The sequence below is a fragment of the Lichenostomus cassidix genome, chromosome 9, assembly GCF_008360975.1.
Source record: "Lichenostomus cassidix isolate B80296 chromosome 9, HeHo_3.0, whole genome shotgun sequence".
NCBI classification, from domain to species: domain Eukaryota; kingdom Metazoa; phylum Chordata; class Aves; order Passeriformes; family Meliphagidae; genus Lichenostomus; species Lichenostomus cassidix.
In genome coordinates this window covers 3090769-3110912 of record NC_139490.1, presented here as the reverse complement: position 1 = coordinate 3110912, position 20144 = coordinate 3090769, and the positions used below count along the sequence as shown (strand labels likewise).

Genomic DNA, 20144 nt, shown 5'->3' with positions numbered 1-20144 from the left:
ATTTAAAAATCCCGACTCAAACTTGCCTAGAGAACGTGAAAATACAGGACAGACAGTCTCATGAGGTCAAATTTCGGAACTCATGAGTGCATTTAACAGCAAACTTCACATTGCCACAAGCCTTCACATTGTATTACATCCTAGGCTGCCCTGTGTAATTCTGCAGACAATCCACACCTTAAAGAAAAAGCCATCAACCATTCCGGCTCCCTCCCTTCCCTTGGCAATTATTCCTCATCATACTCAACCAAGCCTGAGTTGTTCTAAAAAAATACAATGGGTGTAAAATAAAGTGGGAATCTGGTTCAAGCCTCATGGCTTAAAAGTGAAAGAAATCCCCCAAAAAATCTAACCAAGACCTGACAGAATCTGGAAAAGTACCACAAAATTGATGGAAGGGGATAACAATCTCTCTTGAGTTTTAGCAGCTCTACAACTGCAGCTTTGAAGCTTTATTTAAAACATACTAATTTCATTGAAAGGATAAAATATCATTAAAAAGACATTTGGCTCAATCTATGCTACAACATTTAGGTAAACACCTCTCACCTACACAGAATGGCGACATTTTCCATTAGACTAAATCACCAGACCACACCAAAAATGAGAGGTGAACTAGAGAATCAGAGCTCGAAGGTGATTAACAGCACAAAATTCATACACATTGTGCAGGCTGTAAGTAGCCCTTTACCACCAGGATGTGTAGAGTATTTAATATACGAGAGATCATCCATCGATCTGATTAAAACAACACAAGGTGGTGTGGGAAGGAGAAAATCCACACATGTAATAAGGTGTAACAATCCAGATGCCTTTTTTCCTATTTTTCCCCCACCCAGCACCCTTGCTCACCCCTAAAATGAAGTAAGGATGGATAACACAGACAGACACACCTGCACACCTCTAAAATGAGATAGGGTGGACAGCACAGACAGACACACCTGCACACCCCTAAAATGAGAGAGGATGGACAGCACGGACAGACACCTGCACACCCCTAAAATGAGATAGGATGGACAGCACAGACAGACACCTGCACACCCCTAAAATGACTGAAGGATGAGTAACACAGACAGACACCTGCACACCTCTAAAATGAAATAAGGATGGATAACATACACACCTGCACACTTCTAAAATGAGAGAGGATGGACAGCACAGGCAGACACCTGCACACCCCTAAAATGACAGAAGGATGAGTAACACAGACAGACACCTGCACACCTCTAAAATGAGATAGGATGGATAACACACACCCCTGCACATCGTCCCTCTGCTCCCACCGCCATCAAACTCTTCCCACCTTGCCAGCAGCACTGCAAGAAGTTACAGCCAACGCCTGACAAGTTTAATGCCTTAGCTGTTCATTCCCATCTTCGCACTGGGGAATTCGTGTGCCTTAACATTAGGTAATAGCGAGCAGCGTTTTAAACAAGCGAGCGTTAACAGCGATACAGCAGAAATGCAAACCCGAATCTAAAACCGAGTTGATGCTTTAATATTAACGTTAAATTTTAATCGCCGAGCTCTTTCTGCGAAGTAATTTAGAACTTCAAACCTCAAAGCGTGCTAGCAGCAGCATTACCTCGAGCAATGAGGCACAAGTTTAGTTCTTTAATGGCCAAACGCTCGGGGCGCAGCGCGGTGTGAGCGAGCCGGCAGGACGGGAATGCCACAGGCGGAGAAACCCTTCACAGCCGGGCTCTGGAGCTCAGCTCCGGGCTGGGAACGGCCGGAATAGCCCCAGGGACCCGCGGGACAGCGCCAGAGGCTGCTGGGGCTCGGCACGGCGACACTTTCCCCGGAGCACAACTCCGCTCCCCGCGCTGAGGGCGCCGGAGCTCCGCGGGGTCGGCAGCGAGCGCGTCCTGCCTGGCTGCCCGCAGAGCCGGGAGAGCACCGGGGGCTCTGGGCTCGCTGCCCGCCGGTTATCCCGCGGTGGGGAAGCAGCGCTGATCCCGATCGCTCCTCTCCCGCCGCAGCGGGCGCAGCCTGTCCCTCCTCCCTCCCTCTCCCGCCGGCGACCCCCGCACGGGCAGCGGCTCTTCCGCACCGCCGCTACTCCGGCACGGAGCGGCAGGGAGCTCCACTCGGTGTGAGGAATAAACCGGTTGAGTTGGTCCCACAGCCCCGCGAAGGGACGGGCGCACTCACCGGCACTACTGCCGCCGCCGCCGCCCCGCCCGCTGCCCGGCGGTGCTGCTGGTGCTGCTGCCGCTCCGCGCTCCGCCGCGGCTCTGCCGTGTGAAGCTCTACCGTGAGGAGCTCCGCTCGGCTCTGCTCAGCCCCGCTCCGCCCGGCCGCTGTCCCCGCCCCGCTCCGCTCCGCCCCGCCGAGCGCTCCCGCCCCCGCTCCGCTCGGCATTGTGGGGCTTGTGGTCGCCGAGGGAGGACTACGAGCCCCAGGGCCCCGCGCGCGGTTCCGGACAACGCCTGCTGTGTGGTAACACCGCGGATCTTCCTCCTCCTCCTCCTCCTCCTGCTCCTCGCGGGCGCTTCCGGCGCGGCGGCGGCGGCGAAGCCCCTCGGGAGCAGCGGGGGCTCGGCGGGCCGGGGCAGGTGAGGTGCCGAGCCCTGCCCTGCCCTGCCCGGCTCTCCGCGGGCTGGACGCGGGGCCCGCCGCGCCCTCCGGGGCTGCGAGAGGGGCTGCGAGCCGCCCCCGGCACCGCGGCCGGGCTGAGCGAGCGGCAAGGGCGGCCTCGCCGTGCGGGGAAGGTGCGCGGGGTGTCCTTCCCCTGCGGCCGGCCGTGACCTCTTTCCTCCGGCCCCGAGGCGCCGCCGAGGGCTTGTCCTTCTCGCCGCCCTTCCCCGGCCGCGGGGTTGGGCCCTGGCGGTGCTCCTGGCCCGCTGCCGGTCCCCTCGGCCCGCTGCCGGTCCCCTCGGCCCGCTGCCGGTTCCCCGGGCCCGGGCCCGCCGGGCGCAGGCCCGGATGTGTTTTATTTCAGTGTGTATTATTTTTAGCTCGTCCTCTCGGAGCGGAGCGCTGTCAGGTGGCTGCGGCGGGCAGGGAGAAAGGGCACCTCGGCTCCTTCCCCCTTGCTGCGCCAGGGGAGGTGTAGGTTGAGCATTAGGGAGAAATTACTCACGGAGCGGGTGATTAGGCATGGGAATGGGCTGCCCTGGGAGGCGGTGGAGTCACCGTTGCTGGAGGTGTTTAAGGAAAAGCAGGACGTGGCGTTCGGTGCCATGGTCTGCTCGACAAGGTGATGTTTGTTGGAAGGTTGGACTCGATGGTCTTGGAGGTGTTTTCCAAGCTAATCGATTCTGTGATTCTTTCTCCGCAGGCTCGCCCGGGCTGTGCCCCCCTTAGGCACTGAGCAGGCAGGGGAGGTGTTCAGGGCTGGGTGTCCCATTAAGTCGCTCACTGAACTGGTGAGTTGGGTTGGTTCCTTTCCTGGAGCTCACACACACTGGGTGGCTGAGACCTTGTGCTGTTCCTGTTATGAGAGGAGCTGATTCTCCTCTGGGGTTTTGTTTCCACGTTGGAATGTATTTTTGTACGTTTGGAACTGTGTCATACCTGTTAGTGTTTGATAAAGCAATGGCTTCACTTTCACATCCCCAGAGAGGTGAAAAAGAAGGAGAAACGGGGGTATGTTGTGGTTATATATTCCAACATTCATGACCTGTTCCAGTTATGTTCTAGGACAGTTTTGGTGCTGCTGAGTGGTGGAACTGGAGCACAGGCTGTAGGGTCTCATGTGAGACACAAACTGGCTGTATTAGGACACATTAATCACTTCCATTTTGAAGTCCAGCAAATGAACACAGACTAATTATAAGCCTGACTTCAGGCTAGGCTTGGTTTTTGTTTTTTAAGTTGATACGGTTCTAAAAATAGACATCTTGGATTTATCACAGGTCTGTGTCATTTCTGAATTAGTCATAGAACTGCTCTTACAGTAATCAAATGCATAAGCAGTTCTGCTTTGTCAGAGTGAATTTCACTGCAGGTGACTGTTACACATGTGTGGAGATGTTTGAAAGCTATTTCTGTGTTCTAGTGAGAGGCATTTGAAGATACTTGCAAAACTTCAATGCTATTTTCGGTGACATTCCTTTTATTAACTCTTCAGTGAAACTATTTGGTGTAAGAATCAGTAGGATATGGAATCAGTTCAGGAGGCTGCCTTTATAAAGTTTCTTGTTATCTTTGCTGATTTTAAAATACAGGTTGTTATCTTAACATTTGATCTGTATGCCAATCCCAGTGCATCCACCCCTACTCTGGTCTCAGTTTTAAAAAGAAGGAAAATAATTCTGTATCTGAGGCACCAAGCTTTGAACCTTTGTATCATATAATCTGAGTTACACAACAGGAAATAATTGCAGTTGATAATTGAAATACAGTGGCAGGTAAGGTGACACATCAGATGTGTGGGTTTTGTTTTTTTTCTTAATGCAAGTGACCCTTAGTAAGAGAAAAAAAGTTACCAAGCTGTGTGTGAGGTGTTTGTATAGTTAAAAGAGCATGTTCTGCATTTTTTTCCTTTTGTAAACTTTGCAAGGGAATTACTAAATCACCTAAACTCCCTCATCCCACTCACATTGATCTTACATTTTGATTCAAGCTCTGCCTCTGAGTTTAGATGGAATTTATGCTGTTATTTCCCTTCCCCCACTCTTTCTTCCCGGACTTGAATGAGTTTTTCTGGTAACTCAGGGATCTCAGATCATGTTAAAGGCAAAACCTCTTCTTGAATCCTCACTGCAAAAAGTGGAGCAGAACCTCCTGGCAGTAAAATAGTCTTTTCTAGCAGGAATGGAACTGTAATTTTTGCTAGAAACCAACCATTGAAATAATAATTCTTATAATCACTGCCTTGGGTCTTTTTCCTCTGTAGAACTATTCTAAAAAAGTAGAATAATGTCTAAGCACTTACCAGATCTGAGGTAGATGGAGCCTGGAGAAGGGAAGAGAGGCAACATCAGTGCAAAGGTAGATCTGCAGATGACAGAACTGAAACGCTGCCAATTGACACCAAATGTTTCTGTTGGTTTAAACCCTGAAAAGTTGAAACCATGCGAGTGCTCTCTTTGCTTTAAGCACTGCTTCAGAAGATTGTGTTCCACAAACACCTTTCTTTGATGGAAACCTTACTCATTTTCAGGCTGGCCCAGGAGCAGGTGTGGATTTGGGGAAGATCCTGCCTGCTGGAGTTCCATGGTGCTGGTTGTGTTCTTGTTAAGCAGCTCTGCAGTTGTGCTTGATTTAAGTGCATGAGCAAAAGTCTGTCAGTAAATGACACACATTAGAGAAAGCAAAGCTTCACCTTAGACACAGCTAATGGTGGTTGTGCATTTGGGAAGTGTGGTGCTTTGTGCCTTTTTTGGCTTACAGGAAGTTTATCTTAATGTAGGGGTTGGGTTTTGGGGGGTTTTTTCCTGCTAAAGTTCAGTTGAATGATTTAAAATGTCATTGGGTGACTGTGGGGGAATAGATCTGTCAAAGAACCCTTCTAAATCTGCTCCTCATCTAAAATATACCAGTTCTCTCCCTGTTTGCTGAATGGCTGGGATCATATTTTAGCACTGAGACTTAAAGGTTAGAATGTAAGATTTATCCTGACAGTGAAAGCATGTATTCCATGTTAGTGCATCTCTGGGAATACAGCCTGATGTGTTTGATGGGTCAAGACTGAGCAGGCAGGGTTGGATTAACTGGTATTTTAGCCCAGTTTACAAATCTAGATTCTCTTTCAATTCCCTGTGTCATTCTGTACATTCTCTCCCAGGATTCTCGTTGCACATGCATAGATTTGGATCTGTGGGGTCACTGTAACAAAAAGAAAAGCCAGGCTGGCACTCAGTGTAATATTTGGCAGAATCCTGCTGTCTTCTCCTCATCTGCCCTCTCAGACCAATTAGCAAGTTAGCCAGCAGAGTAACACCTTTTATGCATCTTACTGCAATTTTCCAGGATTTTCTCATCTGCACCACTCCGCTGTGCTGTCCTAGTAAATCACCTTCTCAGGGAATCTTATTCCACCTTTTTTTGAGAATGTAAAAAAGCCAGACGACAGACGAAACTAGGGTAAACTCGTCTCAAAGAAAAGGCTCTTTTGAGATTGGAGGAACTGAAGTTAAGCTGTTACAAGACACTGTCATGGAGTCTGGCAGCTGTGCAGAGCTGCTTTTGATCACATCCTGGAAGAAACTCTGAAAGCTCCTCCTTGCTGCATGATAATGTGCATTACACTTTGGCTTCAGTCAGGCCGTTTTGAAGGTTAGTGGACTTGCTGATGGTTGAGGTAAATAGAACAGAAATTTCAGTTTTCATGGGGATTTGGTCCCTAAGCAGGATTGAGACCTTCTTCAAGGGTATTTGGATGTGGTTTAGTGCAGCTGTGACAAACTGACTTGCAGTGACACAGTGAATGCTGAGGTTTTTGTGGAGATAATTATTCTTTCTGTTTAACACTAGCAAAGACTGAAGTGAATAAGTTCCATCCAAAAGATGTGACGTTGATTCCTAACTTAAATAGTTTGAGAATTTTAGCAATCAGTTACTTGCATGACACTGTGATGCTTCCTAGTGAATCTTCTGGAAAATAGGAAGATTTCTGAAATAATGAACAAGCAGTGTGATACACTGAATATATTTATTTTCATACCTTGGCAACAAAAGCATTTGATGATCTTAAGTGCATGTATATATAAATCCACCTCTTCAGTTGCAAAATTGGTACCCTTTGTGTTAATATAAATCCGAGTGTTGTATTTTTTCTTAAGAGTGTCAGTGTCTGGAAAAGAGGTAATAGATAATGTATAATTGTTTTTATATGAGGGTTTTAACTGTGGCATGGATTAGTAACAATAGCTTATGGCTCTTCAGGAGAAAATGAGTTCTTCATGGTAGCCCACAGTGTAATAGGTTTTCATCATCATAAAAATCCATCATTTCACTTAGTATTTCCTTTTGTGTGTGTGTGTGGATACTGCTAACCCATAAAAACAAAGTAATTATATCTAATGGCAATTTTGTCCTTTTTTGCCCTTCTTCCTGTGATAAAAATCTTTTGGGTAGAGCAGAACAATGTTCAGTGACCTGATTCAACTGCTTCAAAAACTTACTGTGAGAATACAGATAAAAACCTGCAGTAAATTAATCTGTGAATGCAAGTGGTGCTTGTCAGATATGGGAGTGGATATTTACTGAACTTCCAGAAACAAGGAATTCAGCAGCAAAACAAACAGATCTCCATGCAGCAGGGAATGGATGATAAATGGGACAGCTTGTACCTGCAGTAGGGAGTGAAAACTTGTTCAGACAAGTTCCCTCCCCACCATGTGAGCAGACCTTGCATGAATTTATGTAACTGAAACAAGTTCTTGGAAAAACACTCAACTTTTTGAGGAATGGTGAATATTCACTTGTATTCTTCCATGTTGTTGGTAGCTGTAAAATACCAGGGGTAGGTGATAAAATTGAGAGACCCCTGATTTTTGCAATTCCATCCCTGTGGATGTATCTGATCCATCCAGAGCCCTTTGTAAAGTCTGAGGAATCCTGTTCTGGGGCTGGAGGAATCAGCTCATCTGTGGCATGTTGGGGTTGCAACAGCAAGAGAAACAAAGTGAGGTTTTTGCAATAAACAGTCCATGTCAGTCATGTATAAAGTTATTATTGTAGTCATGTTTCATTTGTCTTCAGATTTTACTGTTCCCCAGCTCACATGAGAGATGCACAATATTTGTAGTTATTCAAGTTCTTCGCTGTGCTGACTGTAATCAATACCAAATTTCACTTGTGTAATTATGGCTAAACAATTCTGTATCTGCCCTGGACAAAAAATAGCTGATCTTCTGTTTAAACAGCCTGAAGATCTTTAGCCAGTGCAGAGCATAATGAGGAATATGGCTTGAAGAAATACCTTGGCATGTTTTGAAGTTGTTCATACTCTCAGAAAGTGATATTGATTGCTGTAGCAGTTTCTGCTGTTTCTTATCATTTCTGTCTTTTCACTTACTAAAATGTCAATAAATGACACAGACATGCAAATGCTTGGTGTCTGGAGCTTGCTAGGAGGAGAAAACCCTCCTCTGGTGCATTAAATACTCCAAGCAAATCCAAAAATGAAAACTCTTCATATCTTTCTTTTTATCTTTATTCCTAACTTGGACTTCAGGTCTTTAAACTCAATTATGTCATATAAAATATTTTAAAAGAATCTGACGAACAGGAAATATAGCAGTCTGGGACGAGGTGTTTTTATCAGCTGTAAGGTGACCTTTTTTCTTTTCCACATAATTTCTGGGCCTGAGCAGTGATCCTTCCATGTTGGGTATGATGAGCTGGACTGGGTGGAGAGCTTCCAAAACAGAGGTTCAGTTACTGGAACAATAATTTTCCATTGAGTTAATGTAGCTGGTGACACACCCTGAGTGGAAACATGACTTCAGCTTATATAAAATCCAAAGATGTAGTGAGTGTTCAGAATTCCAAAGGGTGGAAAGCAGGCACTGATCTCCAGCAGGATCACAGCTTGATGAATGTGCAAAAATACTGACTATTTAGGTAGCTTTAATGTTAATAATCACAATGTATCTCTGTGAGGTTTGGGGTTGCAGCATTCAGTGCTTTCCAAGCTTTTTCTGGATGGGAGTTGTCAGGAACTTCATGCTGCTGTTTGTGATGGGTGACAAGATTTTTGTAAATGCCATATAAAATCCCTGCTTTCAGGAGAATTCATTCCATAAGAACTTGAAGGAAAAAACCACTTGTGGTAGCACCTTACTCTTCAAAATACTCACTGAACAGATTTCAGGAAGGGTTTTGAAGTTACACTGAGTGGTCATCCCATGTTTATTTAACTCATGTCCTAAGAAATCCCTGGTTTCTAGGCAGTAAAACTCATGTTCACCTGTGCCTTGTGATTTTTAGAACCTGCCAGTCACGGGTGTTTGTAATTGTGTGTTTGTTTTCTCTTTTCTCACATGCCCTAAGGACAATACATTTTTCAAGTTCTTCAAGTATTCCTGCACGACGAGGAAAAAGAAGAAACATTTCAGTGAATGAGGAGTTCTTTGCTTCTATAGTGTTTTCCTTGAGAAGTGGCTCTTTGAATGAGGATGACAATGGAAGAGATGAAGAATGAAGCAGAGACCACTTCTATGGTTTCCATGCCTCTCTATGCTGTTATGTACCCTGTCTTTAATGAGGTGAGCTCCAAAGTTTACCTTGGAGTGCAATAATCTCCTTTATTTTGGGAAGTGTGGGCAAAGTAACAGGTTGTTCATCTTGGTTGTGGAAGCTTTGTCTAACACATCTTCTCTCTCTGCATTGTTTCACCCTTCTTGCCATGAATAGTAGTTTTTGTTCATCAGAGGCTGCTGGTTGTCTTGGCTCTGAGCTTTTCTCTTACCTTTTGCAGAGGATTTTCACAAAAATGCCAGGTCTGCTATTCTATGGCAAGAAGTAACACACAGTCAAAGCTGTGAACAGCTTGATGCATTTAATTTTACTGCTAATGGTTGTAACTTAATAGGATATTTGTTTTTCTGTGAGTATCAGAGATTGTCAAGATGTTCCCAAAACCTTCTGTCAGACTTTTTGCTGCAAAATACATCCAGTGACATGTTTGATTTTTGTTTTCATTTGGGGGGAAGTCTTTCCTTTGGGATTAACTTTGTAGTATCTCTGAAGTGAGACCAGCAATTTGAAAGCTTCTGTCAATTCCCCTTTCCATTCTGCTTTATAGGGCAAGGTGTGATTACTTGACTTGTTTTGTTCTGATGACAACAGAATTGCTAATCATTAATTCTAAACTTTTATTGCAGCTAGAAAGAGTAAATCTCTCTGCAGCTCAGACACTGAGAGCAGCTTTTATTAAGGTGAGAAGTAACTTGCACTGAAAAATGGTTGTTTCAAAAGTAAGCTGGGTATGATGAAGCTAAAAGGTCAGCTCTCTTGTTTCCTTGTCTTTTTATCTAAGACTTCATCCTTGATCCAGTTGTCTAAAAATAAAGTGGACAGTTGCACAGACTGTGAGTTTGAGATGTCTGCAGATGTCATCAGTAGAAATCTGAATGAGCAATTTTGAGCAGACAGACTCTTCTCCTGTCCACGTAGAATGAAAGCTTAAATGAAGAAGCAATATAAATAATAGACTTAGTCTAAAACCCTCAAGCTTTGTAGAATAGGTGCTCGTGAGCAATAGGCATAGAGCAGACTTTGCAAGTGGTTTACAAAGTGAGTGGTAGTGGGGATTTATTGTGGATGAGGGTAAGTTCAGTGTTGGTGTAGAAATCCAGCAGTAAAAGGAAAAAAAAAGATTGTTCTAAATTTGGCATTCTATTCCTAAAGAGTGAAAATACAGATATTCCTTTATACTACTTTATCGAAGTGGTGCTCTTTTGAAATTCTTAAAATAATTGCAGCAGGACATGTCTGAGCTGTGCAACTGTGTAAAACTGCCTGGTTCTGCACCTAAATCTCAGTGAACCTTGATGGGCTCCAGTCTCAAATGGAGCTCCTGCAAGTGCAGGTTGTTTTTGTGTGTTTTTACAATTAATGGTAAAGAGCTAAGCTGGATGTAAATAATGTTAAACCGAGATGGTGATAAAAATGGTAGTGCCAGCTAAAAAACCCACACCAGGCTCATTTTTATTCCCCACAGAGCAGGTTTTTGGTAGCAGCACAGGTAGTGTGAGCACTTCAGTGATAGTCCAGCTCTTTACTTAGATGTCATCAATCAAAAACTCTGTTTTTTCTGAAAGAGCAATTCCCAGATGATGTCTGAGCATATGATGTGATTCATGAGAGGCACATTTATAAAATGTCATGGGGAAGGTGGGGGAGTAGCACCTGTGTTGGTTTGAATTAAATTCCAGGGAATACAATATCTTGGTCTCAAAGGTTAGTGTTTATGAAAATATAACAGGATAGAGACATGTATTAAAACCTTTCCTACTCAAATCAAAATGGATGCAAGGGCTTATTGGAAAAGTTATTTATACAAAATCAGTGATGTGGTCCAAGAAAAATGAATTTTTTAGTGGAAAAATGGTTTTTAATGTAATCCTCTGGTCTAGAGCCATTAGATTTTCAAAGTTTCTACCAAACTCCTGCAGTACCTGAAGCAACTTGCATGAAAATCTGCCTTTGTGCTTGCAATGTCCAGGTCTTGCATATTTATGAATCTAAATTTTCTATGCTATACAGGCTGAAAAAGAAAACCCAGGTCTTACACAGGACATCATCATGAAAATTCTGGAGAAAAAAAGTGTGGATGTGAATTTCACAGAGTCCCTTCTGCGTATGGCAGCTGATGATGTAGAAGGTAATAAATCTTACCCTGAATAACTGTATTTTTAATTACAGTGTTAACTAGGAACATGCAATTTTCTCTTTCTTTTTTATTTTTTCAGAACAGAATTTGTTTCTTAATAGAATTTTTTCAGCAAGGTAGAATATTTGTATTTTTGGACACCACTTTCTCCACTATTGGAAAAATTAAATCTCCCTGAAAACCAGACTTGACTAATAAGAGAAAGAAAGAAAATGAATGTTTACAACTATGATTTTATGGGTGCATAGTTCACCTTTTGCAATGCTAACAACCAGGAAAAGGCAAATATGGAGTATAACATCCTCTTTTTCTTCCCCCTGCTTCAAATTAAAAGCAGTAGTTACACTGTCACAGAAGGAGAATATACTGCAGGCTTTAAATTATTTTAATACTGAATTTGATTACTTTAATGTCTCAAATAAAATAAGATGGGCTCTTTTTCCACCGTGCAGTAATAAAGGTGATTTTTGCAGTGTCCTGATTCACACAGGGTTTATTCCCTGCACTTCTCTGCTCATGGCTATTTCTGTGCTCTTCACCTTCAAACACACCATGGTGCATTTTGTGTGCTGCTTTCAGCTGTCATTACACACTTGAGGACAAGCTAATGCTGGTTGTGAATCTGTTCTTTTTGTCAGAGTATATGATTGAAAGACCTGAGCCTGAATTCCAAGATCTCAATGAAAAGGCACGAGCACTTAAACAGATCCTTAGTAAGATTCCAGACGAGATCAATGACAGAGTGAGGTTTCTTCAGACAATCAAGTAAGTACAATATGATGGATTTTTCTGCACAATCACAGGTCAAGCTTTCTGTATTTAGGCCTGAATATTGAAATGCTGTAGGAGATGTAGCAGCATCTCCCATTGCAAGAGAGCCTCTTAAAAATGATGAGGATGTTTCTTGACCAAACTTGCTGATTGCTAGGCTGAATTCCCAGGACACTGTCTGGCTCTCTGCATTTGCTCTCTTCATCATGTCTGACACTTACTCTGTAGAGACTGTCTTAAGAAGTATTTGACTGCTGGAAAGGGATTAAATTCCAGAATTTCACGGGATCTCCTAAGGATATTAAAATTCTCTTTTTCTTGCCCAACAGGGACATTGCAAGTGCAATAAAGGAGCTTCTTGACACAGTAAATAATGTCTTCAAGAAATACCAGTACCAGAACCGGCGGGTATGTGCACCAGCTCTCTTAAAAAATATTTCTAATAGTAAAAGAGGAGGCATCCTTTGGATCAAAGGGTGAATAGGAAAGCTTCTCTTCGTTGCTGCTAAAAAAAAAAAAAAAAATCAAGATTTTTTTATTCCCGATGTAATATTAATCGATTTTCTGATCAGTTTAACCACAAGGTTCTCACTGTACCCAACAATATGTGAACTAAGACTCTGCTCCTGGTGTTTTTGTTTTCTTAGGCACTTGAGCACCAAAAGAAAGAGTTTGTAAAATACTCCAAAAGTTTCAGTGATACTCTGAAAACCTATTTTAAAGATGGAAAGTAAGTATGGTTTTGTCCTGTTGTTTTTGTCCTGCTGTTTTCACAATTTGCATAAAGGAAGGTTTTGTTGACTAACAGGAAAATAGGGGAAGCTTTGGGGGTGTAAGCTGCCTTTTTTAAGACTTGCCTCATTATTTCCTCACCTAGGTCCTCTGATTACTGTGGCTGCTTTAAAATGCTGGTTCTTTTGTAATGCTTTTGAATAAAGGGAAATTTGTTAAATACCCGCTGTACAACACCCATGTGCAGTGTTAGTTTTGAATTCAAATATGAGAAGTTAAATTTCCTGGTCCTGTGTGGTTTTTCTCAGTGTATATACAAGGACAAAGAAATTATGGATTTTTTTTTATTGAGAAAATTAATTTACCCATTTGAAGTATCATTTGCAAACACCAAACATCTGTGCAGTGTTCTCTTTGATTTACATTTTTATTGGCCTTTCTTTATAGACCCTCACAGTGCTCTGCAGTATCTGGAATGATTCAGCTGAATCTTTTTCTAGTTCAACATTTTAGCCTTCAAACTGAGGCTTTTTCCAGGTCTTCACCTTGGGTTTTGAAGTCACTATTCCTGTATAATTCCCTGCAGTGATTCTTTTGGAAGATGAGCGTATCCCCCTCAGACTCTGACAGTGCCAAAGTGTTCTGTTTTAAAGATGAGAACCAACTTTCATGTCAGCTCTTGTTGAGCTTGGCACAGACTGAGAGCACCCAGGAGATGGTGCATTACTAAAGGAGAGAGAAGTCTTGAGACCAGCTGGGAATATGATCCTGCTCCCAGCAAAGCATTCTTGGTTTTCTGTCCTCTTAACTGAAATTGGGGCTAAATTTAGTGGTGATCCCAAAATGAGAAGTTTAGAGCTTTGTAGTAGCTTTGATTCCTGGACAGAATACTGTGTGTTGTCGGTTGAACCTTAAAATGTGTTAATTATTTGGAGTATTGTAAGAAATTCCATAATTGTATTTCCTATCCTTGGGAAATGAGGAATCATTTCAATCTGCTGAACTGCACATTGAGTGAGATCCCTGCTGCCACCAGCAAGTCACAGCACTAAACACAAGTCATGCTCTGACATCATTACTGAGCTGAAAAAATTTGTGACCTCCCACCTTTCCTAACAAAAGAGAACTAAAATAACGTGTTGCTGTCACAGTGCACGTTTAGTATTCCTCGAGAAAGGAATTGCCAATTCTAAAATTCCTGAGGGGTGAAGTGCTCAGCTTTGCAAAGGTGTTTAACAATCGGAGTCAGAAAATGGCTGGGCTGGAAGCAACCTTAAACATCATCCAGTTCCAAGCCCCAGTCATCTGCTCCACATTTTCCCCTTCATTATGTGAATCCCAGAACGAAAGGATTGAGATGTCAGTGATGATGGAGAGCCAAACTCTTTCAGTTGCTGCCAAATCAACGCAGCCTTGCTGGGATTAGCTATGCAAATGAGGCTGGCTGGCTGCCAGCAGGGAGCTCAGGTAGGTCAGCACAGCCTGGGACATCACTGTGCTCCATTTCCAAAGCCTCAGTGCCAATAATGCTGCTTTTATCCATTGCTGCATTTCTAGAAGTGTCTGAAGCAATGTTTTTCTCTTTCCACAGGGCAATAAATGTGTTCATAAGTGCCAACCGACTAATTCATCAAACCAACTTGATACTCCAGACCTTCAAAACTGTGGCCTGAAAACTGTATATGTTGAGAGTTGTACTTTTCAATGGTGGATAGGGTACCTTTATATGTAAATTTTAAAGTTTTGACTGTATAAATTATCAACCCCTCTCGAGGGGCCTAATGCAGGATTTTGAATGGGATTATTGCCATCTTACACCATATTTTTGTAAAACATTGTAGCTTAATCATAATCTCACAAGAAAGATTTTGCATCACTTTTTGCTATTATCATTCTTTTCAGAATTATAAGCCAAAAGAATTTACGCCTTAATGTGTCATTATGTAACATTCCTTATAAGAATTGTAAATATTTGGTGTTCTGTTTCTGACATTTTAACTTGAAAGCGGAAAACTGCAAGATTATGTATTTAACAATATTGGTGGCAAATATTCAATAAATAGTTTACATCTGTTAGACTGTCTTTTTGTATGTGAACAAAAGTGCATAACTCATCTTTCTAGAACTGCAGAACATTCATTCAATAGAAAAAAAAATTCAAATTATTTGGGTGCTTAAAGCTACCGGGAGTTCGAATCAGTGGAAAATGAGGAGTTTTCCTTAAAGTTGAGATTTTGGCTGTTATCTAGACCAGAATATAAGAATAATTATATTAAAATGTCTTTGAGAAAGTAATAAATAAACCCAGAAGTGAGATGTGCTTTTATTTTTGATAGAAACTAGATCTCACTTCTTTCTTAATCTTCAGTTATTGGTGAGTTAAGAGGTTTTTTACTCCTAGGCTATTCCAAGGTTTGAAGCACAGGATGATTAGAAATATCTGCAGCGAAGGTTGAATTTCAGCTCTTCAGATAAGTGGGTTTAATTTGTCTCCTTTGGGAGGGAGGAGGATTGGAACTAGAACTCTTCCAGGTAGCACTAGTGATATCTATACTATGCATGCCACAAGGCAACTTTCTTTTTTCAGGGACTTGAAATCAATTGTGAGACCTCAGTTGACAAACTTTGGCTGTGTAGATGGTTAAGAGCTGCTGCTGGACAGGTGGAAATTTCCTCTTTGTGATTTCCTGGTGACGTTTCACGAGTTCTGACAAATCTCTCGCACGCCCCTTGCAAGTGCACCTCGAGCCGAGTTGGAAATAGAATAAACCTCTGCAAGTCTGCAAAATCTGTGGCCATGATTAGTAGGTTTAGGGTGTGAAGCACCTAAAGCTGCCCAAGCTGGTGCAGGAGGAGCACTCCAGGCTGAAAGCACAGTTGCTACAGAACTATTCCTCGTTTGGCTAGAAATGAAGAAAAGGTACCTCCAGGTTGTCTTGCACACTGGCCTGGTGCTGTATTGCTCATCTGGGGCAAGTGCCTTATCCCAGGTACAACAGCTGGCTCCTTGCATTTGCTGATCTGCTGAAAGCATCAAAAAAGGGGGGGAAAAGCAAACTGCAGCCTCCCAAATAGCACTGGATGTTCTGCTGTCTATTTGTGCATGGAATTGTTTCCTCGATGAGAGCACTGACTGTAGTGACATAGAACAATGTGAAGGAGAGTATTGTGTAAAAATGAGTTCTTTGGGAATGTATTGTGCAATTTTTGGTTCCACATAGAGCTATAAGCAGGACCTGGTCCTTCAAGCTTGCTGTTCAGCCTGTTTTCTGTTCTGACAGTGGTGGTTTGTGTCCTTAGCAAACTGAGCTTTGTAACGTGGCAAAGGGATGCAGAATCGATTTATTGTTAAAACTTCTTGGTATTTCTTAAAGCTTAGCCTGCTGATCTGTCATTTCTTGGAAAGTTGTAGAAGAGCAGCATTGTTAGAGCTGACTAAATTAGAGTAATATTTAATTTGCATCTTTGCATTCTGTAAGTAAAAGGTTTGAGTAGCCTTCCTTGTGGGTGAAGCTCACTGAAGTCATAGCTCCAGAAGGGCTTCGTGAAGATCAGTTAGGTAGAAGGAAGGGAAAGGCACCTGGAATTTGTGATATTTCATTTGTCTGAAAAGAGTATTTGGTACTGGGGAGGCTGCAGCAGGGGCTGTAGGGAGAAACACAAAAGATTGAGTTATATTTTATGATATAGACCTGATTGCTATGATACGCTGAGATTTCTCTATTTTCTTGGCTTGAGCAGGACAGTAATTAGTGCTGGCAGTCATTAGCTGAATGAGACTGTGTTTATGTCTGTGGGTGGTAAAAAATATATTTGAAAAGCCATTTATGACTTGTGTCCCAAACAAGCTGCTGTGTTATGTCCTGCCAGTTGATTCCTTATAAAATCAGGTTATTTTATCAAGAAATGAACTGTTCCTGATCATCAGTTCTTCCCAAAACCTTCAGTGGGTAAAAGGTACCAAATACAGGGCTAAGCTTCAGGTTGTCTGGCCAATGTGTTTCGTTTTATTTATAACCTCATTGTGATTTCTATATGTTACCCTTAAAAGTCCTGGAAAATTATTCATTGTAATCAATGTCTGGTAATGGGAAAACTTGAAAACTGGTGTCTTCAGGTCACACTCTTCTGTTGTGTGCAGTGAATCCATATCTAGTGGTCTTATAAACCTTGCTTTTCCACTGAATATGAGCTGGGACATATGTCTGTCAAATTTTATTGTGGTTTTGCACTTTATTATTCAAGTTACCTGAGTAGCTAAAGATAAGTTTCTCTTAAGGATTTCTGATACAGCAGTTAGTGTTGCAAAATGCTCTTAGAAAATTTCTGCTGTGAATGTGGGTTATAAATGCTATGATAATGTTAACATACAGAAAACCAATCTAATAAACAAAATAAAACTTTGTATATTTGTTAATGAAGCAAAGAACCGTCTTAATCACTTGTTTTGATTCTCCTCAGCCTATAAAGGACTGAAGAAAAGCTTAGACTGATTTGTTTGTGGCTGGAAGCTTTAATGGTGATGCACAGATCTGTGTGCAGGTGTGTGAGATGTGCCCAGCTCAGAACAAGGTTTATCTTGAGCTGCCATGGAGTGGTGAGTATGAAATCTCACAGAGTCCTGGTGTCACAACTCCCCTGTACCCAGCCAGCAGGAGGAGATAGATAGTGTCAGTCTTGATGAAACATTATCTTTTCGTATGATCTTATCTAGATTACCACCCAAGTGCTGCTTCTTCGTGTGCTTTTCAGATCTGGCACTGCATGCCAGGGGAGGCTTTGTTTGTTCTGCAGGTGTTATCTCCTCCTTTCACACACACTCTGCTGCTCTGAGGTGGGTGGGGAAGGAAAAGAAGGTTATCAAGACAAACCTGCCATAAATCTAAGCTTTAGATTACTCCAGTCTGAGGGTGAAATCAAATCAATGTAACAACATGTGCAGTGCTAATAACTGGATTGGCACGGCAGTGATTATCCCTTGCCTTCGGAGGAGGCTCTGGCTGCTCTGCCTGAGAATCTTGCTTTGCCCTGCTCAGCCTGGCTCATCCTCCCCCAGGACTCCCCAGGGCCTTCTGGGGAAGGAATTGCAGGCAGTTTGTGCTGGGAGCTGTGGGAACTCCCTGAGCTTTGCATAATCACCCAGGGCATTGCTGCACTTGGTCCTTTTTCACTCCCCTCCTTTGGTTTTCCTCATACACAGCTGGGCAGATGTTGCTTTTGAAAGGGAATAGTAGAGGATGTGGTTCAGAAGCAGAGCCACTGCCTAGAAGCAGCTTTAGTGCTAAAAGATAGGACTGAAAAGATGTTCCTGGGTCATTTGGCTTCTCTTACAGAAGTTAAAAAGTACTGCTGTAATTTTGGCCCTAAATCTGTCCAGTTCTGTTTTAAAGCCAGCTTCTCTGTCCTCATTCCTTTTGTTAGATATCATTTTAGAACAGTCTGAAAAAATAAAAAAACCCCTTTAAATACTGAAGTTTAATATGCTGCATAAATTTAATTTATTATGGAGAATTCACTAACCTTGGCCACAACCAATTGTTCTTTTTCCTTCTTCTTCACTTAGTCACAGGATGAATTTTGTACCACCACGGGCTTCACTTTTTAAAGAAGCACAATCCCCAGGGTTGGGACCTCTAAACAGAACAAGGTGTTGGGCAATGCTAAACTTGATCATGGCATCCTCAGCACTATTTTTGCCAGATCTGGGCAAGTGCCTGGCTTTAATGTTCATTAGCAGGGTCAGCAGTGGAGCTCAGCCACACCTGAGGTGCAAAGCTGTGAGCTTGGGCTGCACTGACCCACCTGGGCACCTTCAGAGTCTGTGATTGTATGATAAAAGGTTTTATCTCTTCCCTCTCTCTGCCACCTTGCAGTGCTGCTTATCCCCATAAGGATCAGAAAGGTTTTAGCTGGCAGCACATGCAGCCAGAATTTGCAGCTGAGGAGTCAAGCATCCCAGAGAATGTGGTGGTGTTGGGGAAAGATCACTTTGCTCAGGCAATTTCCATGAAAAGTTTGGTTACACTTTGCTATTGCTGCTCCTTTGGGATTTGTTTCTTGCTATTAAAGATTTATAAATGATGAGGATTCCTTTGTTAAGCACTCACCAGAGGTGGCCATGGGGGGAAGCTGAGTTGTTTTTGTAGGGACTGTCAGTGACACAAGCACTGAGAAGAAGTGATGTTAAATTCTTCCAAGAACCAAGAAGGGAAGATGAATTCTTCTCACACCAGAGGCAGAAGTGTTCTACTTAGTGTATTCAAGAAGGAAAAGTGGTTTTTAGTGCTGTAATTCCATTATTGGTGACAAGGTAAGCAAAATAGATTTTCAATTGCTGATTTCTAATGCACGCTCAGATCTGCTGTATAAACACTTGTGAATTTGCATTTGGGATCACAGGCAAAGGAGTGATTCCACCTGATGGGTAGAATAATTTCAGAGAATATTTTGTACTGTTTCACTGAGCTAAAAGGTATAAAACCCTCTATCTAAATTAGAAGTGTCTTTGACATTTTATTATTTCATAATTGTAACTACTAGACTTTCCATAGTAGGTAATTGCTTTTTTCCCCAAAGCTGCCTTAGTCTCCAAGGATAAATGGTGGGTGAAATAGATGCCTGAGTTCCTGAAGTTTTAAAGTAAAGAGAATAAAGTATGAGCTAAAAGTATAATTCACTTAGTCTCCCTTCTTGCTGCTGGGTCTCTAATCTCCAATAGAGCCACAGTGAAAAACGCTGTGAAAAAAAATTAAAAGGAGACTGAGCTACAACCTTTAAGAAAATGCAGACACTTTCATGGTGAGTGAATTTGCTAATTAAAATGTTAATTGGAAGGATTTTGCCTTGCTTGTTGAGGAAAATGTGGTAACCATTTTTTCCCTGCTGTTTGCACAGCCGTGTGGTATTAATAATTTTCTGTGGTTCTCTACAGCTGCTTAATGAGTGACAAACAGAATTTTCTTAAGTGGTTTGGAATGGGAGAGCACAAATTCCTTTGAAGGTTGTAATGCAGGAAGGGTAATAAATATTGCCAGTGAAGGTTAAAGACGAAAAACCTCACAGAATCCTTCAGGTTGGAACAGAACTCCAAGATTGAGTCCAACCTGTGACTGATCACCCAGCCTGGGCTGCCACATCCAGGAATCCTTGGACACCTCCAGGGATGGGAACTCCATCAATCCTAGCTGTAACTCCCTCTGGATCTGGGCAGACATAGCCATATCTCAGTAAAATTCCTAAAATTCCCCTGTGATCCTTTAGCTTGGCCCCAGGATTTAGGGAGCCTGGGCAGAGTCCTGTCAGGCTCAAATCTGATGCACTCTGAAGCCCCACAAAGAGCCATGGGAGAAAA

General features: G+C 42.6%; 2 protein-coding genes across 4 annotated transcripts in view; one reads left to right on the top strand and one right to left on the bottom strand.

The window, feature by feature from the left end:
- SERPINI1 (serpin family I member 1) overlaps positions 1–3286 on the bottom strand; it is a 44626-nt gene extending 41340 nt beyond the window's left edge. Inside the window, exon 1 of one of the 2 annotated variants that reach the window (XM_085068968.1) lies at positions 3086–3286. In XM_085068968.1, the coding sequence (XP_084925094.1) occupies positions 3086–3187 (102 nt within the window). In that variant the 5' untranslated portion in view covers positions 3188–3286. Of the gene's footprint in view, positions 1–2160; positions 2326–3085 lie in introns of those variants that run through there. The other variant, XM_085068967.1, reaches the window with a different exon arrangement.
- Positions 2375–14869, top strand: PDCD10 (programmed cell death 10). Of its 2 annotated transcripts, XM_085068969.1 has the most exons (9): positions 2515–2558; positions 3284–3371; positions 8947–9161; positions 9780–9833; positions 11164–11281; positions 11929–12055; positions 12391–12469; positions 12709–12791; positions 14385–14869. In XM_085068969.1, exons 3-9 carry the CDS (start codon positions 9066–9068, stop codon positions 14464–14466), a joined length of 639 nt encoding a protein of 212 aa, XP_084925095.1. In that variant the 5' UTR covers positions 2515–2558; positions 3284–3371; positions 8947–9065; the 3' UTR covers positions 14467–14869. The 2 variants fall into 2 exon arrangements, with proteins under 2 accessions (XP_084925096.1, XP_084925095.1); XM_085068970.1 differs by lacking the exon at positions 3284–3371 and having other exon boundaries at positions 2375–2558.
- The last annotated feature ends 5275 nt before the right edge of the window (positions 14870–20144 follow it).